The sequence below is a fragment of the Delphinapterus leucas genome, chromosome 17 (genome assembly GCF_059928025.1).
Source record: "Delphinapterus leucas isolate spDelLeu-1000000601 "Yukka" chromosome 17, BTC_Dleu_Yukka2, whole genome shotgun sequence".
Classification (NCBI taxonomy): Eukaryota; Metazoa; Chordata; class Mammalia; order Artiodactyla; family Monodontidae; genus Delphinapterus; species Delphinapterus leucas.
Window position 1 is genome coordinate 37,812,098 of NC_143145.1, and position 22,262 is coordinate 37,834,359.

At 37.9% G+C, this 22,262-nt stretch overlaps 1 protein-coding gene across 14 annotated transcripts in view; it reads right to left on the minus strand.

Annotated features, from left to right (window-relative positions):
- Nucleotides 1–22,262, minus strand: part of VPS13B (vacuolar protein sorting 13 homolog B) — a 795,150-nt gene that overhangs the window by 172,529 nt on the left and 600,359 nt on the right. For 13 of the 14 annotated variants that reach the window (XM_089898526.1, XM_089898529.1, XM_089898532.1 and 10 more), the window contains one exon: nucleotides 13,319–13,714. In XM_089898526.1, coding sequence (XP_089754652.1) covers nucleotides 13,319–13,714 — 396 coding nt within the window. The remainder of the gene's footprint in view (nucleotides 1–13,318; nucleotides 13,715–22,262) is intronic. The other variant, XM_089898530.1, reaches the window with a different exon arrangement.

The following is a 22,262-nucleotide window of genomic DNA, read 5'->3' on the forward strand; positions in this document are numbered from 1 at the left end:
TGTCACCATGTGTCAGCTATTTCAGTGAACTTCTTTACTATAATGGCTTCAAGGATAATTCTTATGATGGTATCCATAACCATGCCTAATTTCTTAAATAAGTGCTACTCCCATGCTTCTGTCTATAAGGAATTTGGATATACTGGATCACCTCCAACTTGATATTTATGCATGCATGCATTACTCATTCAACCAACGTTTACTGGTTATCTACCATATATTGGGTATATACAAAGATAAAGTGAATAATTTGCTATTTTCTTTCACATTACAAGATTTTTCCTTTTTTAGCCTCAAGTTCTGAAATCTCAGTAAGCATTAGAGGGAAAAAAAGACAACCAACAACATTTATAATTTTGACTCTGTTCAGCAAGTGAACTGTTGAAAAACACAAATACTTCCCTAATCATACAAACACTTTTAGTATTTGCTTTTTATTCACTTTATGTGCTGTCAATTCTTTCACTCTAATCAAATACTTAATTGAATACCTATGTGTTGAGTCGCTGTTCTTTTCTTTACCCCTTCATTTCTCCAATAGCCTACCCCTCACTCTATTCTTACTTTTTTCTAATCCTTTATAGTTTGTACTTGCCTATTTCTCAGGTCTACCAGCATTGATCATGGGCTCGTATGAACACAAAGGGGGTATTGAGAATTTAAGGTGCTAATGTTGGCAGTGAGGATACAGGAACAGGCACTGCCTAAAGGCGTTACGGAAACACATGACCTATAGATATAAACGTGCCCTGCCTGGTCCCTTCTGTCTCCTTTCTTTTCTTTCATGTCATACACCTACATGGAAATTAGGGTATTAGGCATGGTTTGCTTTTGAGACACATAAGTAGTTTAACTCATCCCCATGTGCCTACCTGCCCACTACACTTGCTACACACACCAGCCTGCTGTGGCTTTGCTCCTCAACGAGGGGATCCAGTTACTTGCGGCACCACAGAAAGGTTCACCCACAAGTACCAGTTTTTAAGTTTAACAGAGTCTCTGTTTCCTTTTGAACACTTCCTGCTACATTTTTAAAAGGGTACAACAAAATAATAGAGAAGCATGTTAGTTCAAGTGGTTTTAATCTTGGTGTAAATGACCAGTAATAAGAGATTATGGTGATCACTTAATAATAAAGAGTGGTGATAAATTTCACAAAGGGTCATTTGTGAATGGTAAAGCAAAGTTCACACTTTTACCACAATCTATGAAAATAATCCCTGGGACTCGTGACAGAGTTATTAATTCTCCTTTCCCCATTCTTTTACTCTGTGAGAAGCTGGCCTATGGGACATCATCCCTTCCTTTTTGTTTTTTTCAATTGGGAAACATACTAAGTATCTTCCTTGGGATAAAATGAATCTTATTTTATATATCACCACACATATAAACCCAGGGCCACAGAGAATACTCAGAGTTCATGTAAGATGGATACTTATATATTCAAAGTCTGGAATAAATGGCAACAGAAAGGGAGTAAAGGCCTGTGTTATTTTTCTTCCTAATGGACTAATAATGCAAGGTGGGACAAATGACTATAAGTAAAAATTATAAAAAACTAACTTCTTGGCATTGGAACATTGGAAAAGGCTGAATAATTTTGTGAAGTTTTACCACTCCTCTACCCCTGTGTGTGTGTGTGTATGTGTGTGTGTGTTTACATATAAGCAAATATGACAAGATGTTTATATTTGTTCTAGCTCATGAGTATATAAGCATTTGATGTACTATCCTTTATATTTTCTGTACTTTTAATTTTTCCCTTAAATTTCTAAAAATGACGAGAGAAGAAAAGAAAGAAAAAAATTAAAGAAATATGTTACAAAAGTGTAAGATTTAGAATGGTCACAAACTTTAAAAGCATGAATATTATTAAAGCTATTTATGCAATCACTGATCAGGTCATTTTTTAAAATTTAATTTTGAAATAATTTCAGGCTTTCAGCAAAGTTAATATCTTTCATGCAGCTTCCCTTAATGTTAACTTACATCAACTATAGAATGAGTCTCAAAAGCCAGAAAATTAACATCGATACAACGCTACTAACTAAACCATAGACCTTGTTTGAATTTCACCAGTTTCTCCCTTCATGTCCTTTTCTTGTTCCAGGATCCAACCCAGGATCCTACCTTGCTTTTCGTGACTGTGGGATAAGGTCAGTTTTGACTGAGTATATTACCTTTTCTCTCTACCTCCTTCCATTCAATAGAATGCTTTTCTGCCTGATTCTTCCACTGGCTTCTTTCAAAAATCTGTGTTTATATATTTAATTTCAGCTCTAGCAAACTAATGGCAGGTACTTAATTAAACTAAATGAGGTGTATCAACATTGAGAAGTAATTTCAGAAACAACTTGTGTGATAAATAGAAATAATCTTGGTTTGTTTGCATACTGACATACTTTTCATTGAGTGTAAAAATCTAGTTCAAGGAACAAACAGTTTCCTGACCTTTAAAATACTCCTTCAGAAGACTAATAAATGGAAACCACTTGCTTTGGAGAATGTTTACAAAATGCTGCCAGCCCTACATTGTCGGTCTCTACTAGACCTTTACTAGGGCTCCTACTCTCTACATGCTGACTGTGCAAAGTGTAATCTACAGCAAGCTTCTGTATGTCTTTAGAAAGGGTACTCAATGATGACATGTGCTAGCAAAGCAGATCCAGGTATTTTTATCCAGCTGGAAATAATCTAAGGATACTAGGAAATCAGCAAGCATGTATTAGATACATCCAGAAGTTGATTTGCATAACAGTGAAGCATGAGGATGACTCAAAAAGTGAGGAAGAAAAATTTTTGTAAGCATGATCCATAAAAAGATGACCATAAATGACTAGATGACTAGAAAAAAAATTCTGAGTCTGGTCCACTAAAGAGATGATTAGGAATCTTTTCATTTCTAGTTTCTTCAACTAATTATGTTGAAGCACATAAAAATGGCACTTGGGTATTTTTATTTTATTTTATTTTTTTGGCTGCACCATGTGGCATGCAGGATCTTAGTTTCCCGACCAGGGATCGAACCCATGTGCCCTGCAGTGGAAGCATGGAGTCTTAACCACTGGATGGCCAGGGAAGTCCCTGCACTTGGGTAGTTTAATCATGAAAATAGCTTGCTTTCCCCCTCTTGATCAGAATATGTAAGTGTTTCAGATCCTACTTAATTACATTCTATTTTGTAATAAGCCTATATCTGCATCTGTTATTATAGTAAGTTGTAACATAGGATAAGATTAATAAATGAAACAAAATACAACAAAACTGTCAGAGAGCTACATGGACACAGATGTTTAAGCTGAAAGGGATGCTGGTGCTCCCCAACAAAGTTCCTAAAAAGTCTAGTCCTCAAAATGAGAGTCCAAGTGGGTGGTCGACCTGCTAACACGTATCCCTTCTCTAAGGCACTTGAGATTTCTCATGGGTGGGATTTCCAGTCCTCAGGGACTCTCATCTAGTCCTTATCAGTGAGTAAAAGCTGGGACTTCTAGTCTAATCCAAACCTCTTCTTTTGGACATTAGAAAATGACAAGTAGCAGGAATAGGATTTTATTTTTCTTTCATATGAAGAAAGGGAGAATTACTCATGGAAGACAAAAATGTCTACTGAGTTGGCTATTTATACTTGGCCCTTGTCTGGGAAAGGTATTTTTTTGAGAAATGTTTTAAAACTCTCAGATCCTAGAAAAACGGAACTGAAAATACCAAAGGGTGACGGTGGATACGCTTTGCCTCTTTCTTCCCCTCCCTCCAATGCTTACTGCCACCATGCTTATTGTTTTCACAGTTGTGTCAGTTTATTAGGAAAATAAAACTTGACTGGATCATGTGGCTATGTTAAAAAAAAAAAAAAAGCCTACTAACAAATCTGACCATGCATATTGGAAAGTGTATAGCAACCTTCTCATAGAGGAAAGAATATAGTAGCTGGTTAATTTAATGAGGAAACTGCTGGTGAATCATTTTTTTTTTTAAAGTAAGTCACATGAATGGAAGAACTGGTATCAACTCAAACAATGTTGAAAGCAAAATGACTTCCTAAGTGATTTACTGCAATGGCTTAGAAACTGGTATTAATCTACATGATCCAGGTTTTTAAAGACTGGTTTAATAGAAAGTCCAGAAGCCAGGAGACGTGTGTTATAGCCCCCACTGCACCCCAGAGTACCCCTGGACAAATCATTTAATCTCGGCACCCCTAAGTGAGGGAGTTAGGCCTAGCTCAGTAGGCCTCAACCTAGGGTTCTCTGACACTTAGGGAGTCCCACATAGTAATGGTGGTCCATGAGGTATTTTAAGTATTTCAAAGATCCTGAAAGAAATCATGAATTTGCTGGAGACAGGGCCGAAGTGTACTAAGTTTTTTGGTTACAGTAGTATCTGGTTGGTATAGTCATGCTAGCTATCTTATCCTAGATACAGCGTGTTTGGATGATGGAGAGAAAAGGACAAAAAGTGTTCTTGATGAAGAGGATGATCTCCGAGATAATTTTCAGCTCTAAAATTTAATGCTCTATGATCTCAGCATTCATGTGGTATGACTGAGTTGGGAGAGGGAGGGAGGGAGAAGAAGATACAAAAACACTAATATTTATTGAGGAATTACATAATTGTGTGCCAAGGAATGTGTAGGGTACTCTGTGTACGTTATTTCACTTAATCCACTCAACAGCCCCATGAATTAAGTATTTTTGCCTTTATTTTGGAAATGAGCTGTGTTGTGACTTTTACCACAATCAACTGCCAGCAAGTAGCAGGGCTGGGATTGTCTGCCTCCTTCCAGCACCACGTTGCTTTATAGAAACTACTGCTATTAGTTAGCTCTTAGTAATTTCATTTTTCCAATTGGTAACAGGGTTGTGAATAAATGCTTTTTCCTGTCTCCGGCTGTCTTGCTTGGCCTCAGTATATTATGCCAACATAGCCTACAGGGCCAGAGCCCCAGCCAGAGAGCAAAAGAACATCGAAGATGTGTCTTCAGTCACTTATCACTGACAGGGCTGCTTTGCCAGAAACTTTCCTAGCAAATAGCCTTCTGGCTTATGTGGATGGGAGGGCAATTTGCTGTGACCGCAGCAAAACTAAACACTGTCACAAATTCAGTGGAGTGGGGGATATTTACTTCTAACCCTCTCTTTTTCCACAGTCCCAGTTCTAGGAGCTACAATAATTCTTATCCATTTCACCCAATACTAACTTATAAAGTGCCATCATTAGGATGCAAAGGAGACACTATTAAGTAAAAGATCTTTAGAAACTTCCTTGGTGGCGCAGTGATTAGGAATCCGCCTGCCAATGCAGGGTACACGGATTCAAGCCCTGGCTTGTTAAGATCCCACGTGCCGCGGGGCAACTAAGCCCATGTGCCACAACTACTGAGCCTGCGCTCTAGACCCCGCAAGCCACAACTACTGAAGCCCGTGCGCCTAGAGCCTGTGCTCTGCAACAAGAGAAGGCAGCACAATGAGAAGCCTGCGCAGTGCAACCAACAGTAGCCCCCTCTCACCGCAACTAGAGAAAGCCCGAGCGCAGCAAAGAAGATCCAATGCAGCCAAAAATAGATAAATAAATAAATAAAATTTAAAAAGAAAAAAAAGAAAAAGATCTCTAGTATTTAATTGCTAGGACTGGAAACTTTCTTCTCCAATAGCATTTTTCACAGTGAGATATTTTCACAGTGAGATATTTTCATTGATAGCATTTTTGTTGTCTCAAATGCCCTTTTTTCTCCTGTCCAAGGAATACTGTTTTAATATGCGTATATGGGAAATTTTTACCAGTTGTCCCTTTTTTTCACCTCAAATGTATCTAAATCTAGAAAAATGGTTCTTTCCCATATCTGTGTTAAAGCTAGGAGAAGAAATAAAAAGCATTGATTCTTTTTTTCTATAGTACATAAGCACACAAAGTCTAGCGCAATGGAACACAATTCTAAAATACACAACCTGGACTTCCCTGGTGGCGCAGTGGTTAAGAATCCACTTGCCAATGCAGGGGACACAGGTTCGAGCCCTGGCCCGGGAAGATCTCACATGCTGCGGAGCAACTAAGCCTGTGTGCCACCACTACTGAGCCTGCACTCTACAGCCTGCAAGCAACAACTAGTGAGCCCACACGCCGCAACTACTGAAGCCCGCATGCCTATAGTCAACACTCCGCAACAAGAGAATCCACCGCAATGAGAAGCCCGCGCACTGCGATGAAGAGTAGCCCATGCTCGCCGCAACTAGAGAAAGCCCGCAAGCAGCAACGAAGACCCAACGCAGCCAAAATAAATAAATTAATTAAAAAAATACATAACCAGAGGCCAACAGTTTTCTAGCAGTCTAGATTAAGTTTGGAATTGGTAACTAAAAACAATAGGGGGAAAGACTAATCTAGCTGGAGACAAGATTTGAAGGTGGGTATACTTGGGAGAGTCTAATAACTGTACTGGATTTCTCATTAGAAGGGAGCAGAGTCTTAGGAAGACTTCACATTCCCCAAGAGAACCATATTTACACAATTAACAATTCTTTTGTTGAAAAAAAAAAGCTTTCATTATTGCATGTAGACACATGTGGGCTGTATAAAAATATAAGAGATGTGTAACCCATGGTAAACACAAAGTAATGATCTTAAACAGGCCAAATCCTTGAACTCGTCATTAATAAATGTCTCTCCTGCATTCAGCTACCCAGGCTGCTGGGAGCCTGTTTTCTTCAAGTACTTCAAACACTGAAATCCAGGAACATTTATTATTTTAATCCATTACAGGCAGTGCTTGATTTAACTTTATTGGTTGCGGTGGTGGTAGTGGTTATAAGTGGGGGGTACAGCAATGTTCTTTTACACATCATTTCAAAAGGGCTTAATTATATTTTATAGTTTGGGCCAGGAATTCTACTTGTTTTTGGTCTAACAAGGTTCAAATGGAGTTCAGGTCGGTGATTAATCAGAAGAAAAAGTCAGAGATGGTTATCTCTCTGAGATGAGCTCATCTCCCTCTATGAAAGGCTGGGCAGGTACATCATGTTCACTGTGCCACAGCACATGAGAGTGCTCTGACATCCGAAGATGGCTGCTTATTGGATGATTTTTACTTTTCAGGCAGCCTGGAAATTAGCACATCAGAAATTTCACCCAGTGGTTACCTTCTAAATTTCTGAAGTTACTATCCTATGTATTTAAAGGCTTCTCATTAAAATCCAAACAGCTATAGTAACCTCACAGCACAGAAAAAATGTACACGAAGAACAAAAATCACGTAACAGACATTAAAAAAACCCACATAGACCCTTTAGCACAGAAAAATTTAAATATTCCAAATGAAAGATGTAAAGACTGAATTAATATAATTTGGTTAAACAAAACAAGAAAAAATAAGTGACCATATAAATATGCCTGAACAGCATATATCTACTAGTGAGTTTTGTTTTTTTTTTTCTGGGTATACGGGCCTCTCACTGCCGTGGCCTCTCCCGTTGCAGAGCACAGGCTCCTGACGCGCAGGCCCAGCGGCCATGGCCCACGGGCCCAGCCGCTCCGCGGCATGCGGGATCCTCCCGGACTGGGGAACGAATCCGCGTCCCCTGCATAAGCAGGCAGACTCCCAACCACTGCGCAACCAGGGAAGCCCCTACTAGTGAGTTTTTTAAAAATATCAAACATTCTTAATTTTTTACCTCTCTTTTTGAGGGGGTGAAAAAAGATAATTTCTAAGATAGTAGTATTAACATTGCTTATTATTGACCAAAATTCTGTCTAAACATATATTATTGATAACAATTACAGGTGGGAGACTAAAACTTGTATGTTGGGATTTCTTCTCCATTGCATACGATTTCTAAGAGAGAGGACAAGAAAATTACTTTCCAAGAGAATGTCTTATACATTTACGGTTTTTATTTCCCGCTGTACTAGAGAATAAATATAGAATATTGCTTTGAAAAAAAGTTATGAGAATTTTACTTTTTCCACTTATTTCCCATTCAATTTTTAGAACTTCCTATTTTACCTTTTTTGAATGTCTCAATAGTCCACCATTACGCACAGAAAAATATCAATTTTGAAAAAAAATCAGTAATCCACAGGTAATTTAAGAGTAAAAAAAGGACAGGCCAGTTCATCAGTAGCAACTTTGAACCTTGTTATAAAGTAATAGGAGGGAATCTGACCAGGATTAATAGTGGTCCTCAGTTCTGGGATGAGGGGTGTCAGGTTACACGGACTCTGGGCCATCTGTTCCGCCTGCCTACATTTTACTTCTGCAAAACTATAAACGCACCTCTACCTCAGGGACTATAGAAAGGCATTAGAATTCTTCTGCTTTTCATTATCAGAAGATTCAGTAACTCACTTCATTGTCAAGATAATCCCCTTTTACTCTTTCTTTTGCGCTTGCGGGGTATGGCCAAAATGACAAATAAAACCCCAGATGTTAACAGACCCAGTGAGGTCTCCACCTTTCCTTGAGTGTTGGGTTTAAGCTACTTGAGACACAGTGTCAAAAATGACAGGACCCTGATGCCCACACCCAATATTCATTAAGGTTTGTTAGTGATTTGTATAGCTGTCTACAAACTGTACTTCCACTTCAATCCTCAGTGGCTGTTTAAAAGTTAAGTTTGTCCTCTGGCTTTAACAGTCAAAGAATTCATTTCTTATTGTTCAGGCATTGGAAAAAGATGCTATTTCTTTCTAAAAGTAACAAAAGTCTTTGGGGTGTTGTAAATGGCTTGTTATTGCAATATATTATTTTAGGTAGTCATATATAATTTAATGTTTTACTTCCCCTCAGGCTTACTTGCATTTCTGCAGCATCCAATGGCTATGACAACGCCTTAAGGAGATTTTCCTCAGGAGATCCAGTTGACTCTGGAATGAAAAGCTGGAGCTCCACTTTGTATCAATTAATAACCTGCTTTCACTTTTCAGTACATGAAAAGGAACTCTAGGTTCTTTACATTTTTACTGGTCCTGAATTCAGTCAACATGAAAAGAGGCATTTGTATACATGAAAAATAATGTGGTTATGCTTTCTTTCTTCCTACTTTTGTTTATACACAAAGATAAGTACATCTGGATGACAGAGGCTGGGGTAGTGAAAGTTATTTAAACCACAGCTCTTTGACTAGGAATTCAACTCATTGCTTTCTGTATGGATGAAAAGTCCCCTAATTCCCTATGGAAAGGGGATTCTTGCAACTTTTCCCTAATTCTGACTAAAATGCCAGCCAAGATGGCCTCACTTAGGCTCTTTCCCCAACCCTTTGTGCCACCTAACTTGTTCATATCCTATTTCCCTTTCCCTTATCTACATGGAGTTTGCTAATCGACGTGCCCCCAAGAAAGAGCAAGGCAGCCTAAAGCACAGCTATTTCACAGCCTGAATTGTGTACCCTTGTTTGCCGAAATCTAAGAAGTGCCGCCCTAATAGAGCCATAATTTACTCTGACAAGGAGAGCTAAAGTCTGCAGCTCACTCCCCACCCTGCCTGTGCAAAGTGCTACACTGCTGGTTCAGAATTTATAGCTATATACTTAAGGTTTCTCCAAAACACTATACTTCAAACAGCAAAAAAGACTGTGTGTGTGTGTGTGTGTGTGTGTGTGTGTGTGCGGGGGGGTGGGGAAGGCTACTTTTAAAAAAGAACATACTACAGAATGGGACAGATTTAATGGCTAGCAAAAGAAATATCTGCCTTAAAATGTTTCAGAAAATAAGATATGATTTTGAAACAAGATTAATTTCGTTATCAATAACATAATCATAGAAAATTTGGCAATATTATACACAATCATAGAGATTTTTGCAATTACACACCAATTTAAAAAAATACAAGCATTACATCTTGTATGTAAAGTTTTAAAATTTAAGGCCATTTTACCACAGACACATGGGAGAACATAAGTATTCTAGCAGAAATAAGAGTTAGGTTATTATAAGTCACTGTTACACTAGCATCTGCAGAGTGGAATTAAAAAAACCCCATGTTCCTTGAAACTTGGATAGTTTAGGGCCACAGAATAGTACAGGAGGCTAAGAAGAACTCAAGGATTTTTTTTAAGTGGAAAATATTTAACCATTTCGTTTTGTTTCAAATGATGAAAACATTTCGGTGAATAATCTGTACATATTTTGTTGTAAAACCCAGTAAATGAACATAAAAGCATTTCATATTTAAATGTATTGACAATGTCTTGGGGAGAATATTAACTTTCCTCTTTCATTCTTTTATTATTCCCTTTCCACATACACTTCCCATAACCTTATGTCGGTTTAGATGATAAAAAATATAATCGTTAGGCAAACTCAAATATTTTTTGTACTTTTCACAAGTGAAGAAACATGCCTACAACACATTCCCAATTGTGTTTCTCTAAATATTACTTAGAACATAAGATTCCTCTAGCATTACAAATCTATTTCAGCTCCTAAATTAAAACTCATCTGGAAAGGACAGCTTTACCCTGTTTATATAACATTGTCATATAAAGAGTGTTAAAAAAAATATTTCACTAAAAATAGCTTGCGTAAGTTAGGGATTAGAGTAGTTTCTGCTGCTATAATTGTTCCTTTGTAGTTTTTTCCATGATGTTTTTTGCACAATGTTTTTGACTGTGTTTATTAAAGTCAGCACATCAAAAAGGATCAAAGAAAAAGTGAGTGAGAACCAAAGAAACCCCAAGTGTGTTGTCTCATTGGGGAGTTATGCAGATTCGCATAAACAAGTGCAAATTGTTGAGGTTTTAATGAAAATTTTCTACAATTATTTTATCTTAAGTCATTCTATACAATAACATCTGTACAGCAGATGGCTATGCTGTACCAAGGCAATGCTCCTTTTTCTTTCTCTGTTTAATAGTACATCTGAGATGACTACTTTTGTCACTGTGCTCAATTTGGTTCAGCAAATAATTTGAAAAGTGCAGCTGCTGCAGATGGTCACAATAGTTACATAAACTGTAAAATCAAAGACACAGTTCAGTATAACTGTATTAGAGTCAAACTATAAAAATCTGACATTAACTCCACTGAACTCAAAGATACACTAGAAAAATTTTGGGTTGAATACAGAGCGATGTCACTTGAAAAATACAAAAAGAAATATGACTACTGGTAGGAGGGTTATTTTATTTTTTTGCTGGGAAATATTTTTTACCACTTACCAAAAATATACCTTAAGTAAACATTTGCATATATTTCATCCAAGTTGCAAAGCATGAATTTTTAAGATATGCAAATATACAATGAAATTAATGTTCAAAGATTAAATTTTATTTTACTTTTAAAAAGTTTTCCTTTGTTAAAAATCAATTTCTGAAAAATATGTAGTAATCTCTTAATTATAATTTCCTAGAAAACATTCTACAGCAATAACTAGAACTTGCCATGTTACTTCACTTAATTATAATTTATTATTATTTTGCTGACTTTGTTATCTTTTAAACATTTGAGCATGCCATCACATCAAGCAGAAATGTAGAATAAACAGATTTGGTGTTTGTTATACTCTCATAATAAAACTGTTTCTATTAATTAAATGGCTAATTTCAATTTGATCTGATTAGTTGATGCAAATAACTACTTTAGAACATTTGCAGGACACTACATAACGTAGAGTTATACCAAGTATGTCTGAGTCAAAGCTATAGTTTCTACTTCTGCATTTAACTAGATTTAAGAGTATAACTGTAAAAGGCGTAAGGGTACTAGCATAAAGGGAAAAAACAAGTTACAAAACCAGAATGAATCTACTATCTTGTAAAGCTCAGTGAGAGGATTTAAATTATATTTTAGAGATATTTACTGAGAATAGACACTATTAAAATTAGATAAAATATGAGTAGCAAATGAATGAAACAAGAAACGAGGATGAATAAAGAAAAGGACCTAGAATTGAGTACAGTACATGTTAAATGCTTTCATTCTGTTTGAGTCCTAACCTTTCCTTGCTATGATTAAGGTAAAACTGAAAAGGCGTGGGAATGGCCCCAGTGTTGTCTGGGCTGTAATTTATTTGTGGATAAATCAGACATTGTAGCCTCCAGTGCTTCATAGTCTTTCATGTCCCACGGACCTTACATTTTTCATTTCCAACTTTTAAGACAATAAAAAAAATACAGTGCTTTTAGCTGGCTTGGTCACAAATATTTCTGATGAGAAAGAAATCAATCATTTATTTTTTTGGCCTAAAATTCATACTTCTCAACTACAAAACCCCTTCTTTATCTCTTCAACTACTGTGCCCAAACTGGCTATACAGTTAGTCTCCAGCTGCCACTTAATTACTCTTTGGTAAGCAACTAAGTTGCCTAGTTTCAGGATTTACTTTATCCCCAGCACTATCCCTCTAGCCCCACTTCTTTCCTGAAAATTAAAGTGGAAAAAAATGTTTTCCTTTTGCTACTTTTACTTTCAAAGTAAAATTTCTGGCATCATGCCCTGAACTTTAACAGTAGCAGTTTCTGTGATTGAAAATGGTTATTCCCCACCTGTACCTTGTCTTTTCTCTTCCCCTCACATTCCTTCTGCCTACCCTTTTTGATTCAGTGTGAAAAAGCACATAACAGTTGAGGAGGAAAATGTAGATGTCACTGCCTGTTAGTTTCTCACCTCTCCACCCATCAAGGACATTCAGTTGCCAAGTCCACGGCTCCCTTGCTCAGCCAGGCACTGAAGCATGGCCTTTCCTTGCACGTGTTGCTGCCTGATAGTCCTCAATGGCATTGTCTTTTCAAAGTTGAACCTTGGCTTCTATCACATTTTGTGCAGCATTCCTGCCACCAGAGCAATTTTTCTTTTTTAAATAAATTGTTACCAGTAACTTAATGTAGCACATTGGAATCACCTGTAGGGTTTGTTGGAACACACTTTTCTTGGCCCCATGCCCAGACTTTCTGATTCAGGAGGTCAGGGGTAGAGCCTGAGAATCTGCATTTCTAACAAGTTCCCAGATGCTGCTGATGCTGCTGCTTCTGAGACCACACTTTAAAAGCTACTGTTCTAATGGCTCACAAAACTTGACACATACTCTGTTCTTCCACTACAGCTATTTTAGGTAAAAAGAAATTTAGGAATGAACAGTTACAAAGACATCTGTAGGAACATGCCTGAAGAGGTAGATAGGAACGGTTTAGTTTACCGCAGTAACATACTTAGGCTTAACTGATTTGTTATACCATTTTCTTTAAAATAAGGCAAAAAACCAGAAATGTTCCCAATCTCTAATGGCTCTTGAAACTTTTAAACTCATTTAATATAAATCTTCAACATTATGCAGTTTTAGATGTTAACAAGTCATTGTCATCTCCCTCTCCCCTTTTCTGTGACTTACCAGGCACTTTTTGCGCTGCTTTGATATTAAGGCTTCCATTGAGGGTTGATAAAGATGCTAACAGGCACGGTTTATTAGGATGGGGGACAGTTTCCATGGAGACCACAATCTGAGTAGTATGAACAGAAATTTTTTGAAAGCAGGAAACCGTTCTCCACACGTTTTCTTGAAATGGAATCTTTTGTGCTCCATCACCGTGAACTTTAAGCTTAGACAACTTTCCACGGTAACATTTGGAGGCTGGAAGCTCATCCTTATTCAGCATGGTGTCTGACAGGGCTGAGGTCTCTTTGCTGTGTGCACTCTGTATCTTCTTTAAAAAATGGTTTATCTGATCCAGCTTGGTAAAACTCAGGTTTGCTTTCAAAGGCTTTGATATATCCAAGTTGATGTCTGCTATAGAATTGAAAAGGATAAGAAAATTACTGAAGCTCTCCTATTGAAAATAAGCCTTTACTTCCCTGTCAAGCTCCTATTTCAGTTTCCCAACGCCTGTACTGTGGACTCATTAGGATGTCAGATGTTATAATTCTTTTACTTACCACCTAACCTTTCCATATAGTTACTTGAAGGAACAGTTTCCCTGGACTACTTACATGCCTACATTCCTGTCTCAATCCATGTGACTGTCTGTTCCCGACAGAGCAAAGGCCACACACGGACATCTACCTCTGCCCTCCCACTCTGAGGTAAAATTAAGCAGCCTTTCCAGTTTGTTAATGAACTGACATTCTTTCTTCCAAGGTTAAAAGGGCTTCCTTTAGTACCCAGCACAATGTTTGACACGAACACTGGTATTAATAAATACTTGTCCAACTGATTAACTGAAGTAGCCTCCCCTACCACTCTCTGATAAAGTATATGCATTTGTTTCCCCTCTGTGACCCACTAAAACCCAGAAGAGTCCCTACATCTTTCCTTGGACTCTGCGTTGATAAAGTTTCAAATATCTCATCCAATGTAAGACTGAGATTTCTTAAAATCCATTTTACGTGTATCATCCACTGGATGTTGTCCTTATTTGCCACTTACTCACTTAGTCACCTGACATTAAAACTAACTAGGCCCTATCATTTCTGTTTTTGCCTTCTCACTTCTGTTTTTATTATCAATAAGACATAAGACTGTAAGGGTTGTCAAGGCAGAGCATGCCACTCATGTTTATACCCAGTGCCTGGCACAGTGTGTTTCTCATATGTATGTGTTCAATAAATGGTTGAGTTTAACTGAACCTAACAAGTATTCTTTTCACTGGAGCCTGATGTAATAAAGACATAATCACAGATGAAGCTAGGAAGAGCAAAGTTATCAAGGAGATTAAGTTAATATTCTGTCTGTTTTCAATAGGAGGACCTCTTCTCATCTTCCTCAGACGTCAGCACCTTAGAGTTTCCTCCTGGCTACCCAGGCTCGCTCAGGTTACCATCCCTTTTAAGTGTGCCTTTCCTGGTGTTTCTTTAATCAGGCTAAGCAAACTCTGAGAGTCCTGCTTCTAGCCAGTTGTCCACTGGAAAGGGTCAGACATCTGAGTCACCCTTCTGCAATACTAAAATGTTCCCTGCTCCCTACATTCGTTTAAACAGAACAACACCCTAATTTAAAGGAATTATGTTTCTTAACATCTTTATTGACATATTAACTCATATCATACAATTTACCTATTTAAAGTACACAATTCAATGGTTCTTAGTATACTCACAAGATTGTATAATCATCACCACTATTTAATTCCAGAACATTATTACCACCACCAGGGGAAAAAAAAAGTTCCCATGCCACTTAGTGGTCCCTACCCATTCCCCACTTCCAGCACTCAGGCAACCAGTAAGCTAATTACTGTCTCTATAGATTTGCCTATTCTGGGCATTTCATATAAATGGAATCGCACAAAATCTGGCTTTTTGTGTCTGGTTTCTTTCAGTTAACATGGTAAAAGTTTTTAAGGTTCATTTGTGTTGAATCAAGTGTCACCAGTATGTCATTCCTTTTTATGGCTGAATAATACTCCATCATATGGATATACTACATTTTGTTTATCCATTATCAGTTTATGGACATTTGGGTTGTTTCCACTTTTTGGCTATTATGGATAATACTGCTATGAACATTCATGTGCAAATTTTTTTTTTGTGAACATGTTTTCAATTCTTTTAGGTATCTACCTAGAAGTGGAATTGCTGGGCCATATTTGATTACAGCAATCCTAGTGGGTATGAAGTGGTAACCCATTGTGATTTTGATGTGTATTTCCCTAATGATTAATGATGTTGAGCATTAATGTTATTGGCTATGTGTATATATTCTTGGGAGAAACGTCTATTCACACCCTTTGCTCATTTTTAAATTGGGTTATTTGTCTTTTTATTAAATAGCATGAGTCTTTTATGTTGATATATTCTGGATACAAGTCCCTATGAGATATAGGATTTGCAAATATTTTCTCCCATTCTGTGGACTGTCTTTTCAGTTTTTTGGATGGTATGATTTGCAGCATGGAAGTTTTTAAGTTTTGTGAAGTCCAACAGATCTATTATTATGCTTGTGCTTTTGGTGTCATATCCAAAAACCATTGCTTAGGGGGCTTCCCTGGTGGCACAGTGGTTAAGAATCTGCCTGCCAATCCAGGGGACACGGGTTTGAGCCCTGGCCCAGGAAGATCCCACATGCCGTGAAGCAACTAAACCCATGAGCCACAACTACTCAGCCTGTGCTCTAGAGCCTGTGATCCATAACTACTGAAGCCTGTGTGCCTAGAGCCCGTGCTCCGCAACAAGGGAAGCCACCGCCATGAGAAGCCCATGCACCGCAACGAAGAGTAGCCCCCGCTCGCCGCAACTAGAGAGAGCACGTGCACAGCAACGAAGACCCAACGCAGCCAAAAATAAACAAATAAAATAAATTTATAAAACAAGACAAAACAAAAACATTGCTTAACCCAAGGTCACAAAGATTTACAGTTATGCTTTCTTTTACAAGTTTTGTAGTTTTACCTCTTACATTTAGGTCTATGATTGCTCTTGAATTAACTTTTGTGCTTTGTGTGGTAGGGGTCCAACTTAATTTTTTTTTGCATGCAGAAATCCAGTTATACCAGCACCATTTTTTTTTTTTTTTGCGGTACGCAGGCCTCTCACTGTTGTGGCCTCTCCCGTTGCGGAGCACAGGCTCTGGACGCGCAGGCTCAGCGGCCATGGCTCACGGGCCCAGCCCCTCCGCGGCACAAACCTGTGTCCCCTGCATCGACAGGTGGACTCCCAACCACTGCGCCACCAGGGAAGCCCCTATACCAGCACCATTTTTGAAAGGAATTATTTTTGACTTGTAGAATTTGGGGTACTCAAAGAGGCTGGTGGGCAAATATTTTAGGGAAATTGGATGATTCAAATGATTCATACACTGTCCGGCTCTGCCTGCAAATTCTTTTATGAGGGCTTCGAAATTCTGTGGCCTCACAGAAAATAATACCACCTTTTACCACAGTGAAAAAAACAAACAATCTTAACAGATGATAGCAACAACGGGAAAATAAGACAAAGCAAAGCAGAAAGAAGACTCAGATGTTGGGGCCAGAAGCTGCCTGCTTTTGCCTGGATTCATAATGTGAGATTGAAACTAAGTGTCAGAAGTAGCCATAGAAACAGTTTATTGACCTACTCAGGAAGTTGCCCAAATATCCACCTATACTAACTGCTGAGCCTAAGGGATCCCTTTTCCCCGACTGTAAACTGGCAAAACATCCACGGAATGGTATATATGAGAGATGTTGACTACTATCTCAATATGGATCCTTGTATCTCAGGTATGGTAGTCCCAGTGACACAGGAAACAAACAAACAAAAAACCAGAAAAGCTATAACTCTGCTTATTTGTCTAACTTGGCCTTTGAGACTCAGTCCTTGAGTCTCAAAGACTCCAGGGAGTCTTTCTTGACCCCTGAGGCCGAGTGAGGTGCCTCTCATCCACTGCTTTCAGAATGTCCTGTTTATTGTACCATCATCAGGTACCTATTCATATTATTTTTATAGTTACTGCTTAGGTATCTGTCATAGTCCAGCTAACTGTGAACTCCTGAACAATAAGGACTGTTCTACATCTTAATATTCTGAGTGCCGAAACTACTGTTTGGTCCACAGGAAGTACAAAACAAACATTTTATGATGTAGTGAAGGAAAAAAAAAATGAATGATTTTTTCCTTCCTACTGAACTCCCACAGGCTCATCAAATCACTTCATCCAGAACAATCCATTACCTCCTCTCACACATGCTATATTCCCTGTCTCAGTTAATGACTCTAATCTACCAACTGGCTCAAATAAAAAATCTGACTTTTTGACTCATTTCATTCCCTCTTTTCCTGGTCCAAACCCACTCAGTGATTAAGTTCTGTCAATTTTACTTCCAAAATATTGCTTGAATACAATTTCCTTCTCTCGAGCATTCCAGCCACTCCCCAGGTTTTCCCTCCATGCCTTTGATATTGCTCAGCTAATATAAAGCCTCCTAAAAGGTTTCTCTGTCTAGACCGATTCCTGTTAATCCAGTCTCCAGAGTAATTTCCAAATGATTTGTTTCTAATGTGATCCTGATTGGCTCACTATTGCTTAAAACTCTTTAATGGCTCTTCTTTACCTATGGGATAAAAGATGAAGCTCCTTAGAATGGAAAAAAAGGTCTTGCCTTTCCTTATCTGCAGCCGTTGCTCACCTCAAATATTAAAGCTCCAGAAATATCAAAGAGTTTATAGAGCCCACTCCCCCCAGCCCATGCTATGTCATACCACAAGACCTTTGATCATGTTGCTCCTTTGTCTAATATACCTTTTCTTTGCCTAATGCATAATCTTCAGGATACTGCTCAGCATGTTCTCCAAGAAGTAGTTCCACAAAGCTGGCCCTGCATAAGTATCTTTTTATGAGATTATGTCTCTCACCAATAGAGAAGATCCTTGAGTGTACATTTTTCACCTTTAATACTTAGCATTGGGCCTCAAACTCAGCATGAAGTACATGTTTGGTCAGTTCATGTTGGAGCACCCTGAAACTTTCTAATCTGGTTCTGTGATAGGCAGAATTCTGAAGATGACCCCCTTCTCCCAAGATTCCTCTCCCCTGGTTATTGAATCAAACACTAATCTAGGTACTGCTATGCTGAAAGGGATTTTATAGGTGTGATAAAAATCCCAGGTAAATTGAATTTAACACAGAGATTATCTGGTGGGCCTGATCTATTATACAGGCCCTTTAAAAAGTACATGAAGGAGGCAGAAGGGGAAGTCAGAAAGATTTGAAACGTGAGAAGGGGTCTATGATATGTCATTGCTGCTTTGAGGATGGTAGGGGTCATGTGAGAAGGAATGGGCACCCTAAAGCTGAGGGAAGGAAGCACTGGCCAGCTGCTAACAAGGAATTAGGGACGTGAGTCCTATGACCACAGGAACTGGATTATGCAAACAAATGGAATGAATTTCTAAATTGATTCTTCCCTGGAGCCTCTAGATTAGAGCCCAGCCCAACCGACACCTTGATTTTGGCCTTGCAAGATTCTGAGCAGAGAATACAGCTAAACCCAACTGGACTTCTGACCTGCAGGATTGAGATAATAAATTTGTATTGCTATAAGCCACTACATTTGTGGTAATTTGTTATGCATCAATAAAAAACTAACACAAACTCCATATGCATATTTACCCACATAATATTTCCTGTTTCTAATGTGATCATAAATGAAGTTTCAAGGCCTAGTTTCTTTCACCTTTTCCCCCCAGAGCAAAAATATCTAATACACTTTGCTCTTCTCTTTGTTAGTTGCCAATTCCCTCTCTTTAAAAATTACTTCAGGGTTCCAGGAAAGATGGAGCCCTGTCTCTCCCACTTTATACAGCTATAATATCTGGAGAGATTACAGCTAAAAAACCTATACAGAGGGCTTCCCTGGTGGCGCAGTGGTTAAGAATCCATCTGCCAATACAGGGGACGTGGGTTCGAGCCCTGGTCCGGGAAGATATCACATGCCACAGAGCAACTAAGCCCACACGTCGCAACTACTGAGCCTGCACTGTAGAGCCCGTGCTCTGCAACAAGAGAAGCCACCATAGTGAGAAGCCTGTGCGCTGCAACAAAGAGCAGCCCCTGCTCACCACAACTAGAGACAGCCTGCGTGCAGCAACAAAGACCCAATGCAGCCAAAATTAATAAATAAAATAAATTAAAAAAAATAAGCACAAAGCTTAATTAAAAACAAAAACAAAAAAACACCCCAAAAGCAAACAACAAAAAAAACCTACACAGAGCAGCTATTTGAGGATTTTGAAAAGTAAATGGTAACAGGTAGACTGGGGAAGATGACTAGATTTTAAAATACCACCAAAAGGTAGTGAGTTTCTCATTTTTCTTCTGATATTCCATAGCCTGGGGCAGCCCAAAACCTGGAGGTGGGCATCAGGTGTGGATAGAGGGAGTAGTAGGGGACAACCTCTATTTCTGGCTTCAGTAATGGGAAGGGAATTCCTAATGCCCACAGGGACTAAGAAAAATGTCTCAGTTTTTCCTTCTTTTTCTTATACCACAGAAAATAGGAGACAATACTCCTAAATTCATTTTATGAAACCATCATTACTGATACCAAAACTAGACAAAGACAGTAAAAGAAAACTACAGACCAATATCCCTAAAAAACAGAGACATAAAAATAAAAATCCTCCAAATAAATTAAAAAAAATCAAGTAACATAAGAAACTAATAATATACCACAACCAAGAGGGGTTTATCCTGGGACTACAAGGCTGGTTCAATATTAGAAAATCAATCAAAGTAATGGTATTACCAGTTTACAAAACAAAAAAACATGATCATATCAATTGATGCAGAAAAGCTTTTAAAAAACCAATATCCATTTATGATAAGAACTCTTAACAAACTGTCAATAGATGGAAACTTCCTTAACCTGATAAAGTTCACAGATGAAAAACCTATAGTTAATGTCATACTTAATCATGAAGGATTGAATGCTTTTCCCCTAAGACCAGAAACAAGGCAATGATATTCATTCTCACTACTCATACTCTGTATTTAATCCTAGAGATCCCAACCAGCTCAATAAGGCAAGAAAAAGAAATAAAAGGCATGAAGATTGGAAAGAAAGACATAAAATGATGTCTATTCGCAGATGACATGATTGTCCATGTAGAAAACTCCATGAAATCTTCAGAAAAGCTCCTAGTATTACTAAGTGAACTTGACAAGATTTTAGAATACAAGACCACTACACAAAAATCAGTTGAGGGCTTCCCTGGTGCTGCAGTGGTTGAGAGTCTGCCTGCCGATACAGGGGACACGGGTTTGTGCCACAGTCTGGGAGGATCCCACATGCTGCGGAGTGGCTGGGCCCGTGAGCCATGGCCGCTGAGCCTGCGCATCCGGAGCCTGTGCTCCACAACAGAAGAGGCCACAGCAGTGAGAGGCCCGTGTACCACAAAAAAAAAAAAAAAAAAAAAAAAAAAAATCAGTTGAGTTTCTACAAAACAGCAATATGCAGTTGGAGTAAAATTTAAACAAAAAATAATATTTATAAAAGTTCCAAATAAAATAAATACTTAGGTATAAATCTGATAAAACTCATAGAGAATCTATATGTTGAAAACTAATTAAAGACCTAAGTAAATGGAGAGATATACTGTATACATAACATATTCATGGATTGGAAGACTCAAAATAGTAAAGATATAAAATCTCTCCCAATTGATCTATAGATTTAACACAATTCCAATAAAAATCCCAGCAGTATTTATTGTAGATATAGAAACGCTGATTCTAAAAGGTATACAGGAAAGCAAAGGAACTAGAATAGCTAAAACACTATAGAAATAGAAGAATGACATTGGAGGACTTACACTACCTAATTTTAAGACTTGCTACGAAGCTACTATGATCAATACAGTATAATTCTGGAGAAGTTATATACATGTATATCGGTAGAACAGAACAGAGAATCCAGATTATAGAGGCCAACCAAATATTGTGAAACGATATTTTTTTTAAGTTGCAAAGGCAGTTCAATGAAGAGAGTTTTATCAGCAAATAGTGTCATACATCCTCATGCCCCCCTGCAAAAAGAAAGAAAAAAGTTGAACTCAACTTTATACTATATCCAAAATTAACTAAAAATGAATCATAGATCTGAATATAAAATGTAAAATATAAAACATTTTAAGATGAAAACAGGAGAAAATCTATGAGTACTGAAGTTAGGCAGAATTCTTATATACAGTACCAAAAAAAGCATGATTCATTTGAAAAAACTTCACACTAAAAACTTTTGCTTTGTAAAAAGCAGTGTTAAGAGAATGAAAAGACAAGCTATGCACTGGGAGAGAATATCTGCAAGTCACATATCTGACAAAAGACTTGTATCCGGAATATACAAAAAACTTTCAAATTCAACAATAAGAAACAAACAGGCTAATTTTAAAATAAGCAAAAGACTTGAATAGACACTTTACCAAAAGGATATATGAATGGCAGATAAGCACATATAAAGATATACAACATCACTAGTAATTAGAAAAGTGCAAATAAAAATGATGACGAATCACCTATTAGAATGGCTAAAATAAAAAATACTGATAACACAAACTGCCAGAGAGGATATGGAACTAGTGGGACTCTCATACATTGCTGTGGGAATGTCAAATGATACAGGCTATTTGGAAACATTTTAGTAATTTCTTATGACTTATACGACCCACCAATCCCACACCTAGGTATTTATCATAGAGGATTGAAACTTACAATCACACAACAACTTATACACAAATGTTTAAAGTGGCTCTATTCATAATCACCAAAATTGGAAACAACTTACATGTCCTTCAATGGATGAATTCTTAAACTACGGTACATCTACAAAATGGAATACTACTCAGCAATAAAAAGGAATGTATTGATA